The sequence below is a fragment of the Daphnia magna genome, linkage group LG8 (assembly GCF_020631705.1).
Source record: "Daphnia magna isolate NIES linkage group LG8, ASM2063170v1.1, whole genome shotgun sequence".
Lineage (NCBI taxonomy): Eukaryota > Metazoa > Arthropoda > Branchiopoda > Diplostraca > Daphniidae > Daphnia > Daphnia magna.
Window position 1 is genome coordinate 830867 of NC_059189.1, and position 26397 is coordinate 857263.

A 26397-nucleotide genomic window follows, 5' to 3' on the forward strand; every position below is an offset into this window, starting at 1 on the left:
TTGCAAGTTGCGGCTGCTCGAAGTAGCCAGATGAGTTTTCAACCGGTGAGGCGAATGATTTTCTTCTTCCATTGAATCATCTGTCATCATACCGACCAAAACAAACAAGGTTTATAAGAGTATTTGGAAAACTAACGTTTTCTACGATTAATTAAAAAAAACCACACTTAGAAATCCATGCTTGGATCAGATGTTAACTAATACACGAAGGTTAGTAACCTAATTCTGCTGTCAGTAAGACCCAATTATGGTTGTAGAACAGAAAACAAAAATTCAAATAACAAAAATAAATAAAAGGAGTAACACAAAAAAAATAAAATAAATTAAATAAAACATGGTAGCTTTCTATAAGTTCGAGGTTACGCATTGTCCTGTTGGTTACTGTTTCAGATATACGTGAAAGTAGTTCAGCCAAGCGGAAACGATTGAACAAAACTGCAAGGAATCAATTTCGATGCCTTAGATCTCACGTATGTTACGGTAGGTTGTGTACTATGCAAAATGGATAGATATTTCCACATATCTGGTGCAACGACGTAAACTGAAATAACGATTAATTTTCTGCGGAAGACGGATAATATTTAATTATCCAATAGACGGCTAAAAGCTCGCTTTGGGAAATGCCTCGAGAAAGTGGGAAACGATTAAACCACCGACGAAAAAGTAACTTTCGCTTGTAGCAATACAAAAACAAAGTGCTGAATGGCTGTGAAATATGTTACAAATTCCATATTGATTACAATGGTGGAATTTTGCAATTTTACCACACATACCAATTGAAAGGATGTAGTAGGGCCACAGCACTCGCCGCAGGATACAACGAGAATTAGTTTTCTGTCAGTCCAGATGTGTACAGGATTTCACCCCTCATCAGGGACCGTATAGCTTTTCGATTCTCTTCCATTCGTTTTTGTGATAGGTAAGTTTGGCATGGACGTCCTAACGTTATGAATAATTACACTTTCCATAATTAGACCCGCCCTTTCAGAAATCAAACACACGAGATCTTCTGATCATGAGAAACGAATGATTCTGCTGCGGTATAATACAAGAAACAATACGGTTATCGAATGAGAAGCACGATTTCATTAAGGAATGATGACAAAAATCAATTCTAATCAATACTTTTCAAACGCAGTCTTTCAAGTCTGACAAACTCTCCATTACACGAGTACAGGCTCCGATGGGGATCTTGGGAAAACCACCATCAAACGTTACAAGATGGAGGGGAGCTCTTCCTCTGAGAGTTTAAGAGAAACGGCAAGGGACGTTCACCTGTACAATCCTTGAGCTACTCATGGAATTATCTTTGGATCAGGCAGCCATTTACTGATCGTTGTGTAAACTCGGCATGCTGTTTAACCTCGACCCATGGAGTTAGGGAAACTTCTCAATGTTCCTGATTTCCCAATCTTGATTTGAGTTTTCGCCACCAATTAAAGTAAAACCTTTTGCGTAATAGCTCTAATTCCTCAGATTTTAATTGCGCCCGTGGAACAGTTCTTGACAATTTATAGCTCAAACTCAAACGACGTTTCTTTTAACGTTAAATATTGATTGGTTAGCAGAGTACTTATCAGCTGTCCAACACGTTCTGGGCGTGCGTCACCACAGCGTTGCAATTATTCGATTTTTCCAAATAATAATAAATTCAAACAATGAAACCAGACATGAAACCAAACAAAGAAACATCCCCTTTTTTGTTTAATATTCACCATATGGTATGTATTGAAGAGTGGCGTTACACGGATGCTAGGTATACAGCTCCTAGGTATACAGCTCAGTACACAGAAGGAATATATAGTAGGCAAAGAAGTTGAACGGAATGCGGAACTCTGTTTGACTAGGTCATTTTCAGAGACCATAAAGAGCCCGACTCAGCTTCATTATGTATGTAAATGCTGTAGGATTAGCATCGGCAACAGCGCGCAAAATAAATTGAGTGGAGGAAAATAAAATCATAATGAAAATGGTGGAAAGAATTGAATAGTCATCGTGTGTGTGTATGTAGGGCAGGGAGGAGGGTATATCAGAAGCTACTGAACGCAACCTTCGAGTAGATTACACCGTACAAAATAACTCGATAGAAATTATTATGTAGGGGACAAGAAGATGTCGATGTACCAACCGAGCAGAAGAAACAGATTTGTTTGAACGAGAAGGAAGAAGATATAATGGAAAAAGCTACTCAATGGTAAAAAGGAATATAAGTAGACACCTGCCAGGATGCACGATGAACATGTGCCTCGCGGGATTAATGTAACGGGAATGTCGAAAGCACAAAAGCTGAGATGGTGCACGAGTGCAAGTATATAGAGTTAGACGGGGAAAGAGACGGGGAAAATGCTATGTCAGGTTCCACGTTGGACTTTGATCTTAGACACCAACACGGGATGTGTAGATTAAATTTGACAGTGTGTCACTTCTGTGGTAGAGGAGGATATATACTGTTAAGCTTGAAAGTTGAATATACTGTATAATATATCTAATCATATCGATGATTACCTAGAAGCTTCAAAGCACTGCAAGAAATTACTCACAAAACACCAAAGACTATCGTATAAAGTTCTTTTTCTTTTTTTCTTTTTTTTGCTTGTTCTGTTTCTTTGGGGATGTAGAAGATTTCGGTGTAGGAGGGGGGATGTGGTGGGAGGGAACGTTTTTCGCTTGAAAAAAGGGTCTCTCTTTTCCTCTCGGTTCGGGTTGGTTTAAGTTCGTGAACATTGTCCTCATTGCACGCATGAATCACGAAAAAGCTGCACTTGGGTGTCTCACATTTCTCGCCGAATTTCACTCATTGTCTCCTTATCTCAGTTTCTGTGTGTGCCGTTTCAGCCTCTTGCAAATCATAAGTGAAAGTTTAACAAATCAAACAATTCCTCGAGCATCTCTACGTATGTTGCCAGGAATCGGCGTTGGCTATCAGTGTCGGCATCAAATTCGCAGCTGCTTCCATCACTAGATGAGCTTTTTTTTAAGATTATCACATCGGAGGCTGCAATTCTCGCCCTATTTTGTCAAGGATTTTTTTTTTTTTTTTTTTTCATGAAACGAAAGAAAAATGAGAGCGGAAAATAATAGGGAACAAATCCTCGACAAAATCCTGCTGTGCTCTAGGTATGGTTTGATTGTTACTAGTTGCCAGATATGGGAGGGTAAATGGACAATCCCGATCAGTTTTCAGCTCCTTTGTCTCGTAACTTGTCGTCATCGTACCATCTTTTACGAGGTGTATCACATTTTTGCGAATATCAATCGACTTTAGATGGGGGTTTCTACTGTGGTTTTTGAATCCCCGCCATGTAGTTACTCCGCATAGCTCGGACGTCCTGGGCAAATTGTGGATAGCACTTTGAATTCTGTAAGCGTCTGTGTAAAAAGATGAGCCAAGAATGAAAAATAAAATGGGAAATAAAATTTGCTTCACAAAAGAAAATTTCGAGAAAAAAAAAAAAGTCCTTTGATTTCGTTCGATTTTCACTGCTCATCCTTGAAAGGAAAACCAAAATGATTCGGTTATTTCAATATGCCCAGTGAGTGAGCAAGTCACCTCGCAAGTTGCAAACTATTTTTTCTTTTAGCTCGCTACGCTTGCGCTTACCTCTATGATATTTACCCGTACATTGGCCTTGACAGTATTTCTTCTCGTCTCCTCTTTTCGAAAATATAATAAGAAAAGGGGATAAAAATGGATTGCAATTCAAATAACAAGCCTAACAGCTACTAATAAGGTTTCTTGAGAGTGATACGAGAAGCAGGCAAATATCTATACTCGAGAAAAAAATCACAGCAATAATCGGAGGAGGCTGCTGCTCTATAAAAGAGGGCGCAATGGTTATCGGAAAAAAAAAAAAATGCCGAAAAGTATAAATATAAATTAAGGGAGGAATTTTTCTTTTTTTTTTTTTTCGGCCTACTACGTAAGTAATGTGGAAGGAAAGTCTACCACGTCAGGGTGTCCCTCTTCAATTCTTTTTTTTTTTTAAAGCTTTTTCTTCGTTTTTTTTTTTTTTTCAATCACTTACTGACGTACGTCTTTACGGAAACGCAGGATGGAGCCTTTCTGTTTCTTATCTTAATGGAAAACAACAGGGAGAATATATATGTTTGACGTCTTAAAATTCGAGCCGATAGGCCGAGCAAGAGGTCTCGTGATCTTGGAGGTTGATGGTGCAACGGGAGGCGGATGGTGCCAAATCAATGCGATTGCGTGCCAGGACATCCTCGTTGGCGCTGACCCAGACAGCCAGGGCATCCGAGTCGTATGTGGGAATAATGGTGACATCTTTTTGGAGAAAAAAAAACAAGACATTGTTACTGAACTCTTTCATCTACTGAAATAAAGTACCTAAATCTTTGTCGTCTCCTGTCCACGATTGTTTTCCCTCCAAAAGAGCGTCAAGGACTTGAGCAGACGGCTCTAAAGTGCTGAGGACGTAATGTCGAGCACGGACACGCTTGAAGAACTCGACGTCTGAATACTGAGGATCGCTGTGATGCGGGATGTAAGCCAAATCAACGTAGAAAGGAGTTGCCCCCATCATAGCGTTGGTGCCGTTGGTTGCTTTCTCGGCAGATTTATTGGCATTGTTGCTAGCAGTTGTTGGGCGCTTAAGCGGGGAGCCATTAGTACCGTTGCTGGAGAAGACGACACCGGGAGCCACGGGAGCTGGTAAACCAAGCGGTTTGCCCCACGATGCCAAAGTGTCTTCGTGCTGTTGCTGAGTGCTTTGCGCCGACTGCTGAGGTTGTGGACTGGGCAGAGGAGAAGCTTGTGGAACTACTCGCTCGTCGCGTGAAGAAGACGCTGTCAACGGCGCCGCGACCTCCTATTTTAAAACAAAAGAATCACGAAATTGCCGTTAATGAATAAAATTGTTATTGCGCGTACCAATTGTCTGCTGGTTGGACTGCATACTGCTGGCTCTGCGCCGTACACATCGGTAGCCACGTACGAATGTTGGACGTCTCTGGTTGGCGTGCGATCGTTGCGATTCTGATCTTCGTACTGATGGGGCGGATGGCCAACAACATTGGCTTCGATCGAATCCTGCTCACTGCCTTCATAGTAATGATACGCATTGCCATTTTGGTGATCTCCCATGTGACGGTAATCGTCATTAATGGCTTCCTCAGTTGGGTAGAGATCAGCCTCGTCGTATGAATCACTGTATTTGGTTGCGTACGGATGGTAGTGCTGGTCGTGATCATCGTGCTCTGATTCGTAGAGATAGGCTTCCTGGTCAGAAACCTCATCCGTGTGGGGCTGTGAAGACTTCTGGGACGCTTCAACAAACTCCAAATGCTGAGCGTAATACTCATCCGTGTATTCGGCTACCGGAACGGACGATGACTGCGAATCGGAATGGCGGTCAGATTCAAAATCGGACAGATGTTGTTGCTGGTGTGGCTGTTGTTTCTGTTGTGGATAATAGAGGGCTGAGGAAGCGTGTTCCACGGTTACCGGATGGTCAGTATCGTCATCGACGTACTGATCCGTGAATGGATTAGGGGAGGAAGCTGTGTCTTTCTCTTTCAGCCAGATGTTATGCGGCGCTAATTTAGGGTCAGCCAACTCAGCTTTGCTACTGGCCTTCATTTCGACCGGAGTCTGTTGTTGGCCTGGCTGGATCAGCTCGGTCGTGATTGTATTGGCAGTCGTGATGGGATCGGTAGTATCCGAAGAGCAGCTGATGTCGCTCCTTGGTGTCAAGGATCTCTGCTCGAGCCGTTGTTTCTGTAAAACTGATGGCTCGATGCTGCTGCCTGAACGGTCATCTGAATAGTCTGAACGTGTGCTAGAAATAGCCGAATGCGAGTCATCCACTTTGGTTTCCAAATGATAGTCGGAAGACTTCTGAAGTCTGGATGCTGGACAGAGAATCCTTGTTGGCTTCAAAATCCCCGTGGCTGCTGCAGCGATCAGTGCTGAATGGGGAGGACGGTACGGGGCTGACGGGCAAGACGCCCAACTCTTTCTTGTTGCTCAATTCGCTTGATGTGCGAGGTTCCAAATGGCTGTCTAAAGAAGGTCGATCCTGTTTTTCAGTTGGATAATCATCATCAGTAGCGTGTGAAATGATGGAACTTGTGGCTGAACGGTCACTTATCGATTCCGACACCACGTGGTACGGCTTGGTATTAGGTTCTCTTTCGTCCCAGCTGGACGGACCGCTTGAGAAAGCCGATTCTTCGGGACGGGCAGATGAATCAGCAGCCAAAGTCAATTTGTCGAAATGTCTTGGATGACCAGTTACTGTCCAAGCTGAGAGGTTGCGCTGCTTCCGCTTCGCCGTCAGATGACGCAATCGTCGACAATTTGCTCGACGTACTGATGTTGACACCTTCATAGCCGGCTGCTAAGTAATTGATGGTAGGTGTCAGTGACATCGAATCAACATCTTCATCCTCTTGCGGGTGTTTTTCAGTGGCTGCCCAGGTGGCAGAAGACGTGGAATGAACTTCTACGGAATCCAAGCTGGATGGTTGGCTCGAGTCTCTGATTTCGTCTTCGAAACGAGTTGGTGGTGCTGCAAAGGATTCCAAAGTGGCAGCCATCTGGACGCTTGGGCTCACTTTAGATTCCACCACTTCACGACGGGCAAGATTGGGTGAAAGCGGCGTCTTTGGAGTAACAGAGGTGGACGATGAGCCGGAAACGGTGGCGTAATCCATAGCGTCAGGTTTCAGCTGTTCCGTCTTTTCGACCATCTGTAATTTTGCTAAATCAGAACTTTTGGGTTTTTCCAGTTCTCCGCTGACGGTTTTGGACGGTTCAACCAAATCAACCACTGGCAAGTTGGCCAGTGGATCACACTTGAGCTGGAATGTAGCCTGTGGAATGACTTCTGGTTCAGAATGAACCGTTTTCACTTCCATATGTGTTTCAGGTTTGGCTTCCAATTTTTCAGACATTGTTGAAATCGTTGATGGTAATTCTTTGACCTCTTGAACTGTTTCACAGATTTCTTCTACTTTGTTCTTGGACGTGCAGTCAACTTCAGCCTTTGAAGACAATTCAACAGTTGCTTTTTTGACATCTTGAACGATTTCTTTGACCTCCTCTTGAATGTCGCGTGAGGCGTCCATTTTCGATTCTGGTGCCAATTCAGTCGATGTCTTTTTGATCTCATGGATTTCTTCCTTGACTTCCACCACCTTACTTGTGGAAGAGCAGTCAGTATCAGACTTTGCCGCCAATTGAAGTGTAACAGATTCGATTTCCTGAATGATTTCGGTGACCTCTTCTACTTTTGTTTGATCTTTGGTAATTTGAACGGTTTCTTTAATTTCTAAATCAGATTTCGACGACAATTCAACTGAGACATCTTTGGTAATTTGCATGGTTTCTTTAACCTCTTCCGTTTTTGCTTCGTACGATGATTCGACGGTTGATTTCAATGCCGATTCGATGGATACATCTTTGACATTCTGGATGATTTCTTTGACCTCTTCAGTTTTGATTTCGCGTGAGGATTCGACCTCAGATTTTGATGTTAATTCAACTGACGTAATTTTCACATCTTGAATAATATCTTTAACCTCTTCCGTTTTTGCTTCGTACGATGATTCGACGGTTGATTTCAATGCCGATTCGATGGATACATCTTTGACCTCTTCAGTTTTGATTTCGCGTGAGGATTCGACTTCAGATTTTGATGTTAATTCAACTGACGTAACTTTGACATCTTGAATGATTTCTTTAACCTCTTCCGCTTCGTACGAAGATTCGACGGTTGATTTCAATGCCGATTCGATGGATACATCTTTGACCTCTTCAGTTTTGATTTCCCGTGAGGATTCGACCTCAGATTTTGATGTTAATTCAACTGACGTAACTTTCACATCTTGAATGATTTCTTTAACCTCTTCCGTTTTTGCTTCGTACGAAGATTCAACGGTTGATTTCAATGTCGATTCGATGGATACATCTTTGACATTCTGGACGATTTCTTTGACCTCTTCAGTTTTGATTTCACGTGAGGATTCGACTTCAGATTTTGATGTTAATTCAACTGACGCAACTTTCACATCTTGAATGATTTCTTTGACCTCTGTCTTGATGTCGTGAGTGAAATCAGTTTCGCATTTCGACTTCAGTTCAACGGACACGTCTTTGACGTCTTGAATGATTTCTTTGACTTCTGTTGCTTTGCTTTCGTGTGAGTAGTCAGTTTCGTATTTTGACGCTAATTCAACGGACGCATCCTTGACTTCTTTAACAAATTCTCCGACTTGTTCCAATTTATCTTTAGGCAGTACGTCAGCCTCAGTTTTTGCGGCCAATCCAAGCGGGAATGTTAATTCTTTTAGAAGTTCGGGCCCATCGATCGGAGAGCTGGCTGTGAGAGGAGCAACGAATGTAGGATCGACGACAACCTCTTCTTCTTTGGTTGATTTACCAGTCAGTGTCACATTAGCTTCAGTTTTCAAATTTGTTACTTCGACTGGCTCATCTTTTTCCAGTTGGCCGATTGTTGGTGCACAAATATCTGATGATTTCCTCTCGGAAATTTCGAGTTCGAGCTCCAGTGGAGTTGCCTCGGATGTGGAGGATCGCTGGGATTTCACTTCCGCTGAGAAAACGCCAGTTTCAGCAGTTGCGTGTTGAATGGGTTCGTCGACGGTAGACGGGATATCTTTTTCTGTCTTTCCGTATTTCTCGCATTTTTCAAACACGATGGATTCGATATCGTCCAGCTTTTCTGCGGCTTTACTGAACGGTTCAGTTTCATCGGCAGCGCTTTCACTGGATTTCGGTGTGGCTGTGACTGAGCTGGCCGTTTCAATCGTTTCTTTCACGAGGCTTAATTCTTTCTCAGGAGTTTTCGATACTTGGACAGAACTGACTTTTCCCACAATATCTTCGATGAAGCTTCCTGCCATTTTCGGTAGCTCAGCGACCTTGTCAACGATTTCTTCGACGACGCTCTTCTCTTTTTCTACGACTTTAGATGCGTCGACGGATACGTTGATGGCAATGTCTTCCACGAGATTTTCCGCTTTCTCAGGGGTTTTGGACACTTCGATGATCTCTTCTACGATATTCTGTTCTTTTTCTTCAACCTTCGATAGTTCGACAGCCTTCTCAGAAATGTCTTCAACGTCGCATTTTTCTTTTTCGGTGATTTTCGATACAGCGACGGCACTGACCTTTTCAAACATTTCTTCTACAGGGCTTTTTACTTTCTCCGAGATGTCTGCTACTTTGACAGCGCTAACTTCCTCGGTAACTTGAGAAATTTGTTCCTTTTCTAAAGTTGCTGATTCTTTGAAATCATCGGACTTTGATGATTTGATGTCTGCAGTTTCGACCGCAACATTTTTGGCGACATCCTTGGAATCGTCTTTTTGGACGCCATCTACTGGAGCGATTTTGATGTCGGCCGTAATTGTGGGTTTCTCTAACTTGAGCTCTTCAGGAAGGACTTCCTTCTTCTCCGATTCCACCGACTTGACTTCCATTTTGGGCAGTTGAATCTCTTCGACTAACGTGCGAACATCTTCAACGAAACTTTTGACATCTTCGATAACAAAAGTTTCGTGGCTCTTGGTAGATTCGATTTCTTTTGGCGTTGATTCGATGTCGAGAGCTTGGGAACTTTCAACCAAATGTTCTCTTACCGCTTCTGGTTCGGCTGAAATTTTAGCAGATTCATCGTGAGTTGATGGGATTTCAACTTTTTCGGTCATCATATCTTCGACGTTCTTTAGAATTTCAGATTCGTCCATTGGTTTCGTCTCGGATTTGACGTGAGATTCTTCATGTTTCTCAGCTTTGACGGATTTATTGTCGACGGCCTTGCATGCCACCTCTTCGACAACTGGCTCTTCCTCGTCAGATTCTTCTGCTTTTTCAACAGACTTAACATCGCAAGTAGATTTTGTGGTGACAGCCTCTTCAACAGCAACAAAGTGGTCTTCCTTCATGTCAATTGCAGAAGATGATTTTTCTTCTGGCAATGTCTTCTCAATCGCTTTCTCAGCCAAAGGTTTGTCTTCCGCTTTCTCGGCGACCACCGTCTCGTTCAGAACTTTCTCTTCCGGAGTCTTTGGTTTTGGCTTCTCGTCAGCATCTTTGAAGCTGGTTTCCACATTGATAAAGCCGGCGTATTGATTGTCGATGGTGGCCCGGAATTCATCCGCTTCAGCCTCTTTGGTACGTGACAGTGAAACGGCACCATCCGTTGTGGATTCTTCTTTCTTGCCAGTCACGTCCGAGCTGGTCGGCATGCTGGATGATAGCTGTCGATCTTGGCTTTGTCGTTCCGGCTGGCCGTAGCCGAACGCTTGCCCATCTTCTTCCGTAGGAGTGATGGGCACGGCAGAGTCTTTAGTCTTGAACTCCTTGTGGAAAGCTTCTTCTTCCACCTCTTCGCCTTCATCTTCTTCTTGATCCAGGGCAGAAGGAATCTCTTTAACTGGAGATTTCACCACCGGTGGGGTTGGCTGTTGCGGAGCTACAACGTCAGCCAAATCGGACGGATCGACGACAGGGACAGGTCTGACGACAATTTCGGCTTTAAATTCTTCTTCGACTTCCTCAACAGGTGAAGGGCCAGAAGGTTCATCGTGAACGACAGGCGCTTTGGCCGTCTGTTTCGAGTCTTTGGGAGCTTCTTCCACCATCTGTGGGGCGCTTTTCTGAGTGAACTGATGGGATTCCGGTTGGGATTCCATAGAAGACAATTGTTGTTCTTCATCATAGAGACTAGCACCGGATCGATCCAGCACTGGTGTTGGTTCCAGATCGGATGCAGAAGACAGAGACGAGAGAGCATCGTCATGATGAGCCTCTACAGTCAATTCATGTATTTGGCGTTTTTCGACTTCATGTTCATCTTCGTGATCAACGTCGTCAACTTGGCCAGAAATTGCGTCCTCAATTTGCAAATGCTCAGTAGTGTCCAGGCTAGCAGCATCACTGTCGCCATTGCCAAACAGTTGGCATGCAATTGCCTCTGGAATTTTAAGTTCTTCTTTCTTGTCTTCTTTTTCGTATTCAAGAGAGCTTTCCTCGTGAGCAGTTTCGGTGGTATGCACTTCCTCGTGCGCACTCACCTCTCGAGTTTCTACTTTATCATCACTGTCCAGTATTTGTGGCTGTGGGGACGCCGTCGGTTTGCTGGCCTCGACTGAAGCCGAAGAAACGGCTTGTTGAATTTCTTCTTGCACATTTTCTGAGCTCAGAGAAACATCTTCGTGATGGATTTGGCTTGAATTCTCTTCTTCTTGCTCCTTTTCAGGCTCATCGAGCTCATCTTTCATGTTTTCGTTTTCTTCTTCTACTTGACTTGTAGGATGGGCACATTCCATGTACTGACTTTGCTCTATCTGATCGATCACGTCATCGACTTGCACTTCTCGGCTCGCCATCTCGTCTTCGGATAGTATCGGCTGTGGAGAGGCTGATGGTCTGCCAGCGTCTACCGATTTCGAGGAGACGGCCAGCTGACTTTCTTCTTCTACTGGTTCTTGGCATTCGTCCGTCTCGAGGTTGACATCTTGATCGTGGGATCTGTCAATCTGAGCGACGTCCGCCACGATTTCATCATCAATCGATCGACCAACTTCCATTTCTGGTTCATTGCCGATCTTGACATCCAGGACATCGTCATGTACTTCTTGTTCTGTTTCCTTGACGTCAGCTTCGTGCGGATCCTTGTCTGCGTTTCCGTGTTCCGTTTCAGCCGTTTCCTGAACGTGTGCCGTATCTGGGATCATTTTTTCTTTGTCATCTGTTTTCTCTTTCATTTCAGTTGTGGCGATTTCTTCTTGCGGTTCGCTGAGTTCGTCCACAGTTTCGACTTCATCTGTCACGGCTACTTCAGCATCTTCCGCTTCAGTTACTTTAGCATCTTCCGTCTTGGTGGCATCAGCGTCTTCCGTCTCAACGACTTTAGCGTCTTCCGTTTCAGCAACTTCGGCATGTTCCGCCTGGACAACTTTAGTGTCTTCTTTTTCGGCTACTTTAATGTCTTCTTTTTCGGCTAATTCAGTTTCTTCTTTTTCCTTCACTTCAGCGTCTACCGTTTTGGCTACTTCAGCCTCTACCGTTTCGTCTACTTCAGCTTCTTCCGTTTCAGTCACTTCAGCTTCTTTCGTTTCGGCTACTTCGGCTACTTCAGCTTCTTCTGTTTCGGCTACTTCAGCTTCTTCCGTTTCGGCTACTTCAGCTTCTTCCGTTTCAGCTACTTCAGCTTCTTCCGTTTCAGCCACTTCAGCCTCTTTCGTTTCGGCTACTTCGGCTACTTCAGCTTCTTCCGTTGCTACTTCAGCCTGTTCCGTTTCAGCCACTTCAGCCTCTTCCGTTTCGGCTACTTCAGCCTGTTCCGTTTCGGCCACTTCAGCCTCTTCCGTTTCGGCCACTTCAGCCTCTTCCGTTTCGGCCACTTCAGCCTCTTCGGTTGCTAGTTCAGTTTCCTGCGTTTCGGTCACTTCAGCCTCTTCCGTTTCGGCTACGTCCTCCGTAACGGCAGCTTCAACAACTTCAGTCTCTTCAGATGCAGCGGCTTCATCAGCGACTTCTTCTTCTACTTGGGCCTCTGTTTCCTCCTCTTTTTCTGCGACTTCAGCCTCCCCCGCATCGACAACTTCGCCTCCAGTCGACCCTTCGGCCGCCTCTTCATCTTTTTCTTCAGTTTCCGTTTCTTCTTTGTCCTCTGTTTCAGCTTCATCTTCCAAATTGACAGACTGTGACTCTTGTTCAGATTCGTGATGCGATTGCTCTTCAGCCGCTTCGACATCCTCCACTATCTGACTCTCAATGGCATCCATCACTGACGCCTCATCTGGAACTTGATCATCGCCAGTTGCTTCAACGTCCTTGGGTGAACTCGCTGCCTGGGGGGCCTCTGCAGCGCTGAAATTCTCTTCGACAACAGCCGGTTGCTCTTCAGCTGTCGGGGCCTGTTCTTCAGAGGCAACAGCCGCAACGGCAACAACGGCCGCAGCCGCAGCAGCCGCAGCAGCTGCGGGTTTAACTGGTCTCTTGACAGCTTTACCTGATGGCGTAGGAGTTGATGACGTTTGGGGTGCTGATGTCTTAGGGGCCGGTTTAGAGCTCGTCTCCTTAGCTGCAATCGGTTTAGCTTTCGGAGTGGCAGTGGTTGGCTTGTCTTTCTTAACGTCTTTGGTGACAGGAGCTTTCGGCTCAATTGGCTTAGTCGGCAGTTCTTTGGCTTTGGCCTTGATGGGCTTAGTGGGTTTGGCTGGGCTGACTGGAGTTGCCTCAGACGCGGCAATCTTCTTGACCAGTTTGACCCTGGGTTTTTCTTCCTCCGCCGGCTGGGCTCGGACACTGGAAGCCGATCGTTTCTCTCGTGATTGGCTCTGGCTTCTTTGAGCTGCCGTCTTCTCTTTAGTAGTTTCCTTGTCATCAGGAGTGCCAGTGGGTTTCTTGCCTTTATTATCCTCGGCCCGTTTCAGAGAAGCTGGGCTCTTGAACGAATGAACTCTAGCCTCCACCATTTTCATGTTGGCTACATCTTTTTTGATTTTCGGTGCCAGGGCTTTATTGGTTTCGCCGTTCGATAATCCTGTCGGGCCGTCTTTCTTGGCCGTCGTCGCTGATTTGATGGGCGCCGTCGCCGGTTTAGCTTCCGGCTTTTTGGCCCGCAATTCCGTGCTGCCCGTTCTCGAAGAGCTGCTGAGAACATCGGCCTTGATGATTTTAGTAGCAGGACGTGGCGTGGCCTCTTTGGTGTTGCTGGAATGGTCAGCTGCTTTGGCCGGCGGTTTGCTAGCCTCTTTGCGAACAGGAGCTGCTTTAACAACAACCGGTTCGATCGGCGTATGACGGGGCGACGAAGTTTTCGCCTTGACTGGGCTTTTCGTAAATGCGCTGGACGTGGACGACGGAGTGATGACGGCGGACGGCGGTGCAGCCACATCCTTGGCCATAAATACCGGCGATTTGAGAAACTCTAATTGCTTGAATTTGTCAAGACCTTCGAGGATCTTGTGTTGAGGGGCACTGCCAGGGAACAAGAGGCGAGTGACGGGCTCATTAGGATCAGCTGGCTGCCATACCAGCAAAGCGCAGACGGACACGATGTCGAGCAATGGTAGGTTGAATTCTTTTCCGCCCATTTTGACTGTTCGCAAAGCCGTGGCCACTTCTCCCGAACGCCAAAGACGCATCAGCTCCTTGACCTCGGGGCTGTTGGCGCTTGGACTAATGATGAACATGTCCAACGTTCCGTGTCCCACCTGAATGCGACGTGGAAAGATAACAAACATCAAACATTTCTTCGTCTGCATTTGGTATTTGCTGTACCTTGTGGTAGAGATTGATTGGTTCCAAAGTGGCAGATCGATAAATCGGTTGTGCTTTCAATTGTAAAGCTCCGAGACCCGCAGACATGGCCCGGCACAGGTCGTTAATGTTGACATTGAGCGATTCGGAGCTCGAGTCAGCTGCATTGAGTTGTTGTTCAATGTCTCCGAGGCCAATCTCGCTGTCCCGGGGCAGGTTACAAAAGACGTGACCCATTTGTGGGTAGACAGGACTAGAGGCTTTGCGACAGATGGCACCAGTCAGGCCGCTCAGTGAACTGGCATTCATCCGTGTCATCACTACAGCGTCAAGCCTACATGGAACCATTTGATTTACGTTTGATGATTATCATAAAAAGCCATCAAAGTGAAGAGGAACAGACCGGTCCAAATGGCGCGTGAAATCCCAGAAACAGGGTTTGCGACCAAAACCTCCATCGACAAGAATGTTGAAACCGCTGATGCCGAATAGGGCCGAGTCTCCCTGTCCGCCCGGGAAGACGTACAGGGTGGGATGATTGAAGCGGATGTTGCCAACGACGTCAGATGGCTCCAAAAGATGATCCAACGTTACCGACGGCAGAACATCGGAAATGTATCTGATAAAAGAATTGACGGCGTCCTGCATGCCCTGAGAGTCCGTGGCACTCAATCGACCGGCTGGGTTGATGGATATCTGCCATAATGAGAAACGAGGGATAAAAATGTATATACATATATATATAAAAAAGAGGGGCCGTAAATAAGAACCGCTTGCAATCGTAAATGGATAACAAAGTCGTAGAAACGATCAACGATTCCTACATTCTTAACGGATACGGAAAAGTTTCATTACCTTGGCCGCTTTGATGGCTGGATCTTGATTGATCTGGTCGGCGCTCCATTGACCCTCGTCTGCGCAGTGGAGATCCATCGTGATGCTCGATTCGTAAGCTCGATAAATCCGCTGGATTTCGGCATCTCGCACAATGTGCAAAAAGTCGCTGAATTCGTACGTACCGTCCTAAAAGAAACGAAAGGCAAGAACATTTTCTAGGTCGACATCATCAAAAGAGCGAATGTGTGAAAGGTCATCAGACTTGTAAAATCCATGATCCAGGTCCGGATAGGGTGTAGCCGGCGTGAATAACGTGTCGATGGCGCGTGAACGAGGCCAGTAGATTGCGCATGCACTGCTTCAGTGTGCTCAACTGCGGCTGGATGAGAATCTCAGTGACGAGCGAATCGGAAGCCAACTGGATCAACTTCTCTCCTGAGGATAGCGAATGCAAATGAAATGATTTGTCAGACATTAAAAAAGAAAAGAGACGGAATAAAATGATGCGATGACAGAGGGGGGGTTTCATGCCGAGTGAAACGGTGCGGATAAAGCAGGTCGTCAGGCCCCATTTCGTTATTGGGAAACCAAATGGAAATGCAAAGCTAGGCAAAGTCTTTTCGATAAGCCCCGTCATCGACCAGCCAGAGAAACGTCTTAATCCAATTAAGGAATTTGCAAGAGTCTGTACGCGCTGTTGCGAATAGCCAACGTAGTACCCAGCACGTACGGCTGATTTATTAAAATTTAAAACAAAATAAAATGATTCCACTGATGTTTTCGTAGCCTACACATAGTAAGCACTGCTGGGATTGGGTTATGGTAATTATGAGACACATACGTACCATTTCTGACTTCTTCGCCGTTCGGGCATTGGGCCGCGATGTTGCGGAGTTCGGCTTCGATATCGATCTGCGTTCCAACGCTGTCCCACGAGGCCAGACCTGATGTCGTGCACCGGAAAAATGCACCACACACACACACGATGCCATCGAAGAATGAAAGCAAAAAAGAAAAGAAAGAAATAGATTAACCGAATGTTGTGTCTCCCTGCACCATGATTATCGTTAGTCTTCCATGTGATTACACGCAACGTAGCTCTTCTAACCTTATGTTTAAAACGGTATTTAGTCGACTTGGCTAAAAGGATCAATACTGACGTAAGATAATCGTTGGGCGATATGTTATCGTTAATGTGAATCATGTTGATTCCAGAAAAACGGACCAACTGGTTCGACGAGGATTTGGAATGGGCGGATGTTATTGCTCTCACCGGGTCAGTTTTGAATAAATCAAATTTCCTTTTGCTTTTTTTTCTAATAGCTCACAGCAACGACGATCTTTGTCAACGTTTTCTTGAGCAGACGACAAACGATAAAAGTTGGCCATTTCGTTCGTATTGGCGGAGGAAGTAGGGGGAAAAGTTTCGACGCAGTGCGCAGAATTACATAATGCGATAGCAACTCGTACTACTTCTATGGCAATGCAGCACTACATTTATATTCGTCGTGGCCACCATTACTGTCCAGAGTGTTGGACCGTTTTTTACGACTCTGCTTCGCGTCTGACGTGAAACTCCCGTCACGGGGCTCATTCGAACGCTATTTTCTCTTTTCATTTTTCGTACCTGGCCAATAGCGAAATGACCAAGCGAATAAGGACATGGCCGTGCCATCCATCCAACAGGAGAATTAAGAAAAATAAAAAAAGGGAAACTTTAGCAGAACAGACTAATCTCAAGGTTCTGGGAGAGAGTTCTAATCAGTGATCCGTTTTGTGGTCGGCCAAAATAGCAAGGCATAGTAACTTGTCTTGCAAATAAAAATAGGCATTAAGAGCCTTTCGTGGCTGTCCTTCCAAGACACAAACCGCCTAATAAATGAAAGTTGGCCAGAATGATCACAAAAAAAAAACGTGGGAAAAATCCACTGGAATGTTTGACGTGCTCAAAAAGCACAACCCCCCTCCCTTTATTTCTTCTTGTTCCTCCACCCCCCTCCTGCCCAGAATGAAAAGACTCGGGTTGGCAAGTTCCGCCAGACAAGTTAGGCAAAAAAAAAAAAAAACGGAACTATACATCTATGCCAACCACGTAGTAAATTCAGTGCCCTCGGTTCTTCAGTCCAGAGGCTATTCCGAGGGGTAGGACGTTCAGTTTCTTTTTTATCCTTCGTGTACCCTCGTGCCATTTCCAAGTGGAAAGTATTGATCGGTCGTTGGTCCGGTAACTTTTTGGCCGACTCAATCGAGGACAAGAGGTTCTCGTTACACTACCCAACGCCAGACAGTCACGGAATTCCACACACACAGAGGAAGGAAAAAGAAAATAAGAAAACAATCAAGAAGATGTTGTAGATCAAGTTGCGATGCTTGTTTTGTTTTTAAAAAAATATTATTTATAGTTTGTCTTGTTTCCCGTTTCCCTACGTGGTTTCAAGTTATTTCAATCAGTCCATTGATGACAAGCAACGAGCACCAGTTGGCCAGCAAAACAAAATAGAAAGAAAAATTGTTGTTGTGATTAGGGAACGATTCCTGTTCGACCGGCCGGTAGCAGCTGTGAAACAACGTCACACACACGGACGTTTATATTTTCAACGCACCCATCTCAAGTCAAGAAAACTGCTTCCGGGTTTGGAAACCGCATTCCAGATGCAACTGATTTATTTATCTTTTTTTTTTTTAATTCTTATACTACGCTCAACTGAACTAACCGGGAATTGGTGGTGATATAATAGAAAACTAGCGTGAGGTAGGAATAGAAAAGGAGGATTGAATTCGATGTTGAATAAGATGAAAGCAGACAGAACATTAAGGACTGCATACAACTGCAATAGACATTGAAGCGCATAATCAAGAGCCGTGCGGGAAGGTCTTTGAACGAGACATTGGAGCGAATTGGCAAAAATGGGAGCCCGAGTTGCGCTCGGTCGCATCCTGCATTTAATATTAAAAGCTTGTCTTGTATTATTCAGACGTCTTGGCCGTATACTTCAGACGAGCGAGAGAACTCGTCAATGTTACAGCCTAACTTTGTATTATTCCGAGCACAAATTATGGTAATCATCGTTTCCTTTGGCTTCCCCTCTTTTTCTTTTCAAACGGCCACTCCCAACTACTAAGACAGTCATCAAGTGGAGCTCAAGAAAATCCCTTCCCTTCGTTCGCTATTCAAACACTCGTGGCTGTTTTGCATAATGATGGCATCTCACCAAGATCTTCACTCTCTGTCTGCGCGAATTTGTTTTTTTCACAATTATTATTCCCCTTTAAAATGATCTGACATTTCACATTACAATCGCAGCGAGGAACAAGGGATCGAAAGAACGTCGGAGATTCGCCAGTTACTTGCGGGAGCCGCGTTTTGAAAAACATCATCACGCTCCGTCAACGGCCGATATTGGCGCAAAAGCGATAAACATTATTCGCAGTTTGCAAAAAGAAAACAGTTTACCATGTTGTTGTTCTTCATGGGGAAAATAAAAATCGATCGTTTTGCCGCATTTCGCGTTCGGAAAAAATTTCTCTTTTCTTGGCAATGATGTTTTGTTTCGCACATTAATGTGGAGTACGTCCGACAACAAGAAATTATTGAGCGCTCTTGTACCATTGTTTTCTTTTTGAAACGACTCGGCAACAATGGCGGCTAGAAGTTTGAAAATGATGTGGTCACGCTCGATGGCGGACCTTGTCGCACACTCGGGGAATAGAAAATTCCTTTCATAATAAAAATAAATTGTGGCTCTTAAAGAGAAATAAGGGACGCTCTCGTTTTCGCTTGTTTGTACACCCGGTGGTCGTGGGCCCGGCTCATTAATTTCCCCCTTTTTTTTTTTCGGGTGATTTTTTTTACGAACTTAAATTCTCGTACAGTTTGAAAATGAAGTTTTCGTTCTCGGGTGGGCGGGGGCCGTTCGCAACGCATCGCCATCATTTACGTTCAGAAAAAAAGTGAACGTTTTGTTCACGTCCTCGGCGAAAGTTAAAAATAAAAGCAACAACGACACACACACAAAAACGGGAATTACACACCGAACTATTAACTGCTTAGTGTTTGCGACTCTTGTCGTGATAATGTTCCGACAATTTTCTTTTTTATCGGGGAGAGGAGGAGGAGGAGCAAGAAAAGCTGGACGAGTAATCGCTTTGAATGCGTGGGAAATGAGAGAAAAAGAACCGAACGCGTTGGTCTGTTTATAAGCTGACTGCATTTGTTCTGCTAATGGCCTGGTTTTCTTCTTATTTGCATGGCTTAAAATGTACCATCTAATAACACAAAAAAAAGAAAGAAAAGGGAAGCGCATGAAATCGGATTTTTCACTCGAGAGGAAATGATGGAAGCTCTTGAAAGTCTGGCCCCCTTTTTTTTCCTCACCCCATCCAATACAATTGAAAAATAAGAAATTAGATTAAGCCAATAGACGACAGATCCAATCTCATCGTATGATTACACGTCGAGTGATTGTAAAAGGTAAGCTAAATAATAATAATTTAAACAAAAAAGAAGAAGAAGGTACCCTGAAATAAGAGAATATAGATTTGGGAGGGTAGTGGTTTTTAGATGATTAGAATGTCCGAGTGCATCCATGCATTGCTCCCGTTGCTGTTTATACGACGCAGTTGTTTACTGTAACGAAATAAGCATAACAGAAGGCGGCCAACATTAGGTGGTCTTTCTTAACTAGACCACCAACCCATCGCTATGCAATGGACGTTAAGCCATCAGGAGCAATTAACGACGGTTGGCCCATCGGGTTTTCTTCTTGTTGTCATTCGTTGCAGGAGCCGTTCAAAAATAAAAGACGAGCTGAGACTCGAGGGAAGCCATGCGTGAATTGGTAAAGACGGGCACAACACCAGAACAGGAAATCAATATGACAGCTGGATGGGTTTTTCTTTTCCCCTGCCATTTCATTTTTTCTTTGGTGCAAAATAAAATTGTGAGAGAGAGGAGGGAATGTGAAATTGAAACTGAATTATTTCGCTTCGCGCCGAGAGAACGTGTATCACATACAGTACACGACATTAACTATTGCAGACTAAAAGAATCGATCCGTCTACCTCCCCCCTCCCCCACGTCCGTTTTCCATTGGCCCAGTCTACATCTCGAAATACCATAAAAGCAAAGAGAGCGCACTTATATAGCGATCTATAAAAGACCGCTTGTCGGGGGGAAATTTCGGCAAGCAATCGATATTAGCTGTCGGTTGTCATGGTAACCAGCCCCATATGAAAAGAAAGAAAGAAAAAAAAAAACCGGCCGGCTAAAAATGTGGGAGATGTTACATCCGCCGTTGAGAACGCCCACCCCCTTTCTCGTTTCCTGAAAACGCGTATTCTAAAATAAACGTAGCAATTTCTATACTAGCAATCCCTTTTGATTGCATGTTAGATAATCTTATCTAGACATTTTTTTTCGAATGAAATTATTTAATCAGCAAAATAACACACAGCTGGCGTGAAGCCCCTGCCCACCCCCATTCTCTTAATCAGTTTGACGATTGCAGATGATGAGGCATCGTGTATCACAAAGTTGTTATCCGTGCGCACAAAGCTGCTTCAATCTAACAATTATAATAAGACTGCATAATCGTGATGAGATGACCTTCTTTTTCTCATTGAAAACAAAACAAAACGAGGCAAAAGGTAGAAACAAAAGAAACAAGCGAAACAATGTCAGAAGGAAGAAAGCTTCGCACGGGCGAATCAATAATCACGGTCTCTGGCCGCGCCCCCCCCCCACCTTTCGATCAGCTGACTTTGAGCTTGTCATACGTTAAGAGCGTGCAGGAGGACTGACCTCCTTCCGCCTCTAACCGGCCGGCAGCTGTTCGACATGTGAAAACTAGGCAAGTTCTAATGATAAAACGTGTTCATCATCTGATTGGAATTTCTTTTCTTTTTTTTTTAGAGTGTCAGATGTTGATCGAATAGAAAAATTTCTTCTTTTTGAACAAAAAAAAAAAGTCACATGAACCGGATGAGTCAGTTGCCCCTCAATTAACTTCCCCCCAACAGTCCGGACACGGTAAAAGGGAAAAAAAAAAAATTGTTAGAAACGTGTTGTTCCGTGTAAAAAAATAAGAAAAAAAAGAGAAAAACAGAAGCAGGGGAGACACGCACGAGCTGATTCAAGTCTCAACCGATCCCGTCAAGCGCGTTCGGTAATAAGCCAGAAGGAAAACGAGAAAGAAAAAAAAAAAACGGAAATGTCGGGTTTTCCAGCTCCCACACAACAGACTGGTAGAACATTGGAGGGGGGGTGGGGTACGGTGTTAATGATATAGCTTATTTTTCCAAAAGCAGGATGTAGTATAAATATTCGAGATGACGTCACTGTAGCTAAAGAAGCGAATAATTATGTAGGAAAAAACAAAACAAAGAATTTTGTGTGTTCTGTTTCTGATTTTGAAAAAGGAAAACAAATGTGGGGGACTGTCTGTTGAAAATTTGTCGATGGTAGGCACGTAAAAGACTAGATACGATCGAATGTGAATCACGTTCTTAACGCAGGACACGAGAAACAAAGAAAACAATGCCGTTCCGATTAGCTAACCAAGTCGAACGTATTCCACGAAGTTTCCCAATTTATTTTCGTTAGAAAAAAACAAAAACGTAAAAATCATCTTGACCACCGGCATTATAACCACCGCCATCGAGGCATCACTCATTTACCGAGATGGTGAATTATCTGTGCCCTGGACGGCGCAGGGGAAGATGACAGCGTGATTCTACGAATGAATTTAAAACGGGACCCTCGTGGAATAACGAATCGACAATATGGTCGTTAGATTGTAGGTTAATGAATGAACTGCGCAGATGTTTTTAGTGAGACACTGCGCAACGGCTGCGAGATACGAAAAGAAAAAAGAGAATTCCTACTTTTATGGAACGAAATTAGCCGGAAATGCGAAGAGGAACAAAAAAATAGCTGCAAGGCGTCCAATTGGAACCATTTTTTTTTCTTCTTCTTTGGCAGAACACATTCCACCATGTCGTCGCTCTCTTTAATATATATTTGCGTCTGCATACCAAATATACCCACGATCTACCACCATGAAATAGCGCAGCCATTAGCCGATTCAGATACCCTGCAGCAATTGCATAGACTTCACAATTCCTTCGTGTGTCTCATAAGATTAAAAACGGCCATCATTTCCTCTACTCCCTCCCACACCAGCTTTCTAGCAATCATCCACACACGTCAGACAAATAAAATAAATGTTTAAGCAACGCCATGTTTAATTGCTTACACTTGCCTCTCCCTCGTATTGCACATCAGATCGAGCAGCCAGACCCCCCCCCTCTCTCTGTTTTGTTTTTAATTTTAAATGCACTGCACATTCGCCACGTCACAGTTGACTGTGTGACACATCATCAAAGGGTAGGGATCGACACAAATGCCCAGCCCGCAAATTTATTTGGCCTCTGCAATGGATGGGGGGACCTATGAGTCACCTTGGCAACGCTACAGACCAACCACAAAAATGTTTTTCGATAGCTCTCGCCGTCTATGTTTATGTAGATTGCAGTGGTGCTAGCTGAATTCTCTACATATTGGAACCGAGGGCGAAAATGGGGTGCGTGTCTTAACCGTTTTATTCTACTGAAACGCGTGGCATCATATCGGTTAGGGGGATCCCCCCCTAACCGATTCGATTTTTCCATGAGATCCGCCATTTTGAGAGGGCCCCGTGTGTGTCTTTTCCCGTTGGCACCAAATGTTACCGAAAACATCCAGAGTTTCGATAACACTCGCGGGCATGGAAGAATCTCTTTTCTAAGTGCACTCGCACGGAGTTAGTGGGGTGGGGGGGGATAAGTCTCTCTTTTTCTTTTTTTTTCTGATGCAACTTTACATCGGGCCGTCGAGCGTGACTCGACACGTCTATGTGATTATAGCCGCGCACCGGTCGCTCGTGAAGGATATTGCGGTGTGGCGGCCGTGGGGAGCTACGCATTTTCTACTAGACACGTCTGTAGCTCAGACACACACACACAACGAACAAGGAGGGGTTGGGGGGAGTGGAATTGGGTGAAACCGGGGGCCGCTATATTGCGCTACAATGCACTGGTGCTATAGTAGGATATATGAGAATACTTATAAAAGTAAAACAGAAAAAAAGACAACGCCCCAAAATGAAAAAAAAAAAAAAAAAAATCAAATTTTGGCAAAGCCAAAAAGTTCGGGTGCGCAACTCCGTGCCCTTTTTCCTTGATCTCTTTTTTTACAACGGGACTGTGAACTTAGAAATAAGCGAATTGTTTAAACAAAAAACAAATTGGCAATAAACGGCCTGAAGATGAATAATTAAAAACAAAACGACGTTTTAAGAATAAAAATTTAAACAGAAAAGGGAGGACTGACCTTTGGCGAGATGTTCCAGTAGGACTTGTTTATGCTGTTCGCTGTGCGGCTCACTCAGGACGATCAGCAAATAGCCACCGGAAAGGGGCGAGAAAGCCGATGAGGCTGACGAAGTTTCGTCCGCCATGGCCCGCGCCCAATTTCTGTTTTCTTCTCCTTTTTTTTTTTTTCCTCCTCCTTTTCTTTCTTGGCTTTTTCGCGAAGTGGAGAATGGGCCAACAAAAAAAAAAAAACAACAAAACAACGCTCGATACCGGATCTCTTATTTCGACGTAACTGTGCAGAAATGTTTCTGTGTGGGCAAAAAGAAAATACAAGAAATGACTCGTTTGGCGAAAGAATGCAACGCTGTTCCGCTTTCCCACTGCCCTCTCTCAACCAATTGTGACAATGTTTTTCTTTTTCTCTTGAATCAAAGTTTGTGGAGAGGGGGGGGGAGGGATAAAAATTAAGGAGAGACAGAGAGAGGAGAGAGAATTGCAATGAGTCTTGGACGACGTCGGGAATGGAACTGACAGTAGGCGCAGCCCTTGAGGAGCCTCGTTCACATCGGCAAACTTTCCTCTTTCTCTCTCTTCAGTTGCCCTTGGCGACCGTCTCAAGCGCTGCCAGGGGGAAGTGGGAGGGGCGTCGTGTGTGTGGCGCCGCGACGCCCTCCCACATGAAAAGAACTTGCGCTCCGTTCTCCTTTATTTTCGTGCGCAAAAACACACTCGCATTCTGCTTCGCTGATTTGTATTGTAAAACAAGAATTTTCTAGTGCGAGCGAAAACAACAACAAAAAAAAACATTTGGCAACAGGGAAAGTTCCTACTTGCAAAAGAACGAAATAAAGGGCACCAAATGATGGTTGCGATAATTACACGATCGTGGAACAACGATCCATCTCAACTCTCTCTCTCTCTCTCTCTACTCGAATATTATTTTTTAAACAACACGAATAATAAACAGCGGTTCATTAGCGTCACTCATCGCCAGGTGGAGCCTCTCAGCAGCTGAATCTTATGGCCTATTTCCTTTTGAACGTCAGAAGAGCGGGGGGCTCGGCTGCATTTTAAGCCAGTGGGTTCAAAATGTGTATAAAATTGAACGTCGGGACAATGTTTTCGTATCCGTTTTTTGTCTAAGACTGGCGGTGCCGGCATTCGCCATTCCCACCAGCCACCAAAATGGCGACCGAGGTGTGGTTCGCAACTCGCGTTTTTTTTTCAGATTGTTTTGTTTTTTTTTTTTCCTTTCTCTCTTTTTCATCCCGTTATGACACCATTATTTATTCACATTTTTTTTCCCCATCCCCTACTGTACACAACTATGACGAGTTAGTTTTCTTAGTCTCTCCCCCCCTTCAACTATTTTTTTTATATTTTCTTCCGTGTCATTGTCCTCGAGTGTTGTCTTCTGTAGATATCAAACGTCTGAAAAAGACCTAAATCACGGAAAAAATCATGTTTTTTTTTTTCTTTCTCTCTACGGCAAAGAGAAAAGCACGAGGAAGACTCGCATGAGTGGAATTGAAAAGTGTCATTTTCTTCCTGTCTCTTCTCTTCTTCTTTGCCTTTCTTTGATTGGTGCCAGCACGACATGACCCAGTCGGCTGCTTTTGCCAAAAGAATCCGGACATACAGCAGAGCAAGTCTAGCCGGATGGAAACAAAACAAAACAAAAACAAAACAAAAAAATGGCGCTAATAATCCGCTGAGAAAAAAAGAAAGATGTTGCAAATCCACGGGCAATTCTTGCGAATTTCTTTTGTAAATCTAATCAAAGTTGATGGGATTTAATCAACTTTAATTGGTGTCGAAATCTTTTGCGGCGAGACGGTTCGACAAGAGGCGAAAGTGTATCGGGTAATTGATGAGACACAAATCCTCATTCGTTTAAAAGTTAACGGAGGGAACAAGGTTCGAGCCAATTTATTCAAATTTGGATGCACCCCTGCGTCAATTTTATTGGCATTTTTGTGTCTCTCTGACGTTCGCTTCTTCCCCATGTAAATCACCCTCAAACCCATCTAGGAAAAAAAAAAAAAAGGCGTAGGGTGTCTATCCAATTAAAGGCAACGCTGTTAACATCCTCCAATATTTGTTCGTACTAAAAAAAATAAAAAATAAATTCTGCGCTTCAGCAACACCTCAATCAAATGGTATTGGATTTTCTTGGGGGGGGGAGTCTCATTAGCGAACATCCTCTTTTGGCTGACGTTAGCGAAAAGACAATATCCTCGTTGCTCGCTGATTGGACAAAATGGCTGCCGAAAAAAAAAGAAAAAAAAAGGGAGCAATCCATCTGGCAAGACGTGGAACAAACTTTGAAAGTGTGTCTGCACACACGGCCGTTGGCTTTAAGCCGGAGTGCGAAATAAAAGATCTAGTAGACGTTTAGATATATATGTGGAAGGACGAGAAAGAGCTCGGAGCCATTTCATTGATCCAACAGCCTCCCCCCTTCCCCAGTAGGTTTGCACACGCACGACACGGAATGAAAGAAGGGTGGATGTTATTCCCTAGACGGGCAAATATTCACATAGCCTACAGACGGATGAGATTTTCAGGATCTGATAGTTTGCTACACTGTACTTTTCTATATAGACGTAAAAAGGCAGTAAGAAAAATAATGTCATAGATACCGTCATCAAAGAAGGAGGGGTCTATTGCGGCGATTGATCCATCGGCGGCAGCTGGAGACGGACTACTGGGGGTTTGGTGTGCGGATACACAAAACGACAAGACGAAGGAAACCTCTTCTCGCCGCTGGCGTTCGCAATGCAAAGAAACCTTGAAAAAGAAAAATTGCATAAAACATTTCGATAATGTCGTCATAATTTTTTTTTTCAAACATTTTGACGTTACCGATGTGACTTGATGACGTCGTGCTTTCCCAACAACAACAAAAATCAATGATGGCCGTCACGTCCGAATGTCAATCAGCTTGTCAA

General features: G+C 44.3%; 1 protein-coding gene across 1 annotated transcript; it reads right to left on the reverse strand.

The window, feature by feature from the left end:
* LOC116929579 (microtubule-associated protein futsch) lies at window positions 1-26236 on the reverse strand. Its single transcript, XM_045178532.1, is given in 13 exon segments — window positions 1-80; window positions 774-4285; window positions 4349-4829; window positions 4892-5854; window positions 5856-6236; window positions 6238-14211; window positions 14279-14591; window positions 14661-14953; window positions 15113-15280; window positions 15357-15529; window positions 15940-16038; window positions 23463-23754; window positions 26089-26236. Coding segments are annotated over 11 exon segments (11142 nt in total). The 5' UTR covers window positions 23590-23754; window positions 26089-26236; the 3' UTR covers window positions 1-80; window positions 774-4115.
* Between the last annotated feature and the right edge of the window lie 161 nt (window positions 26237-26397).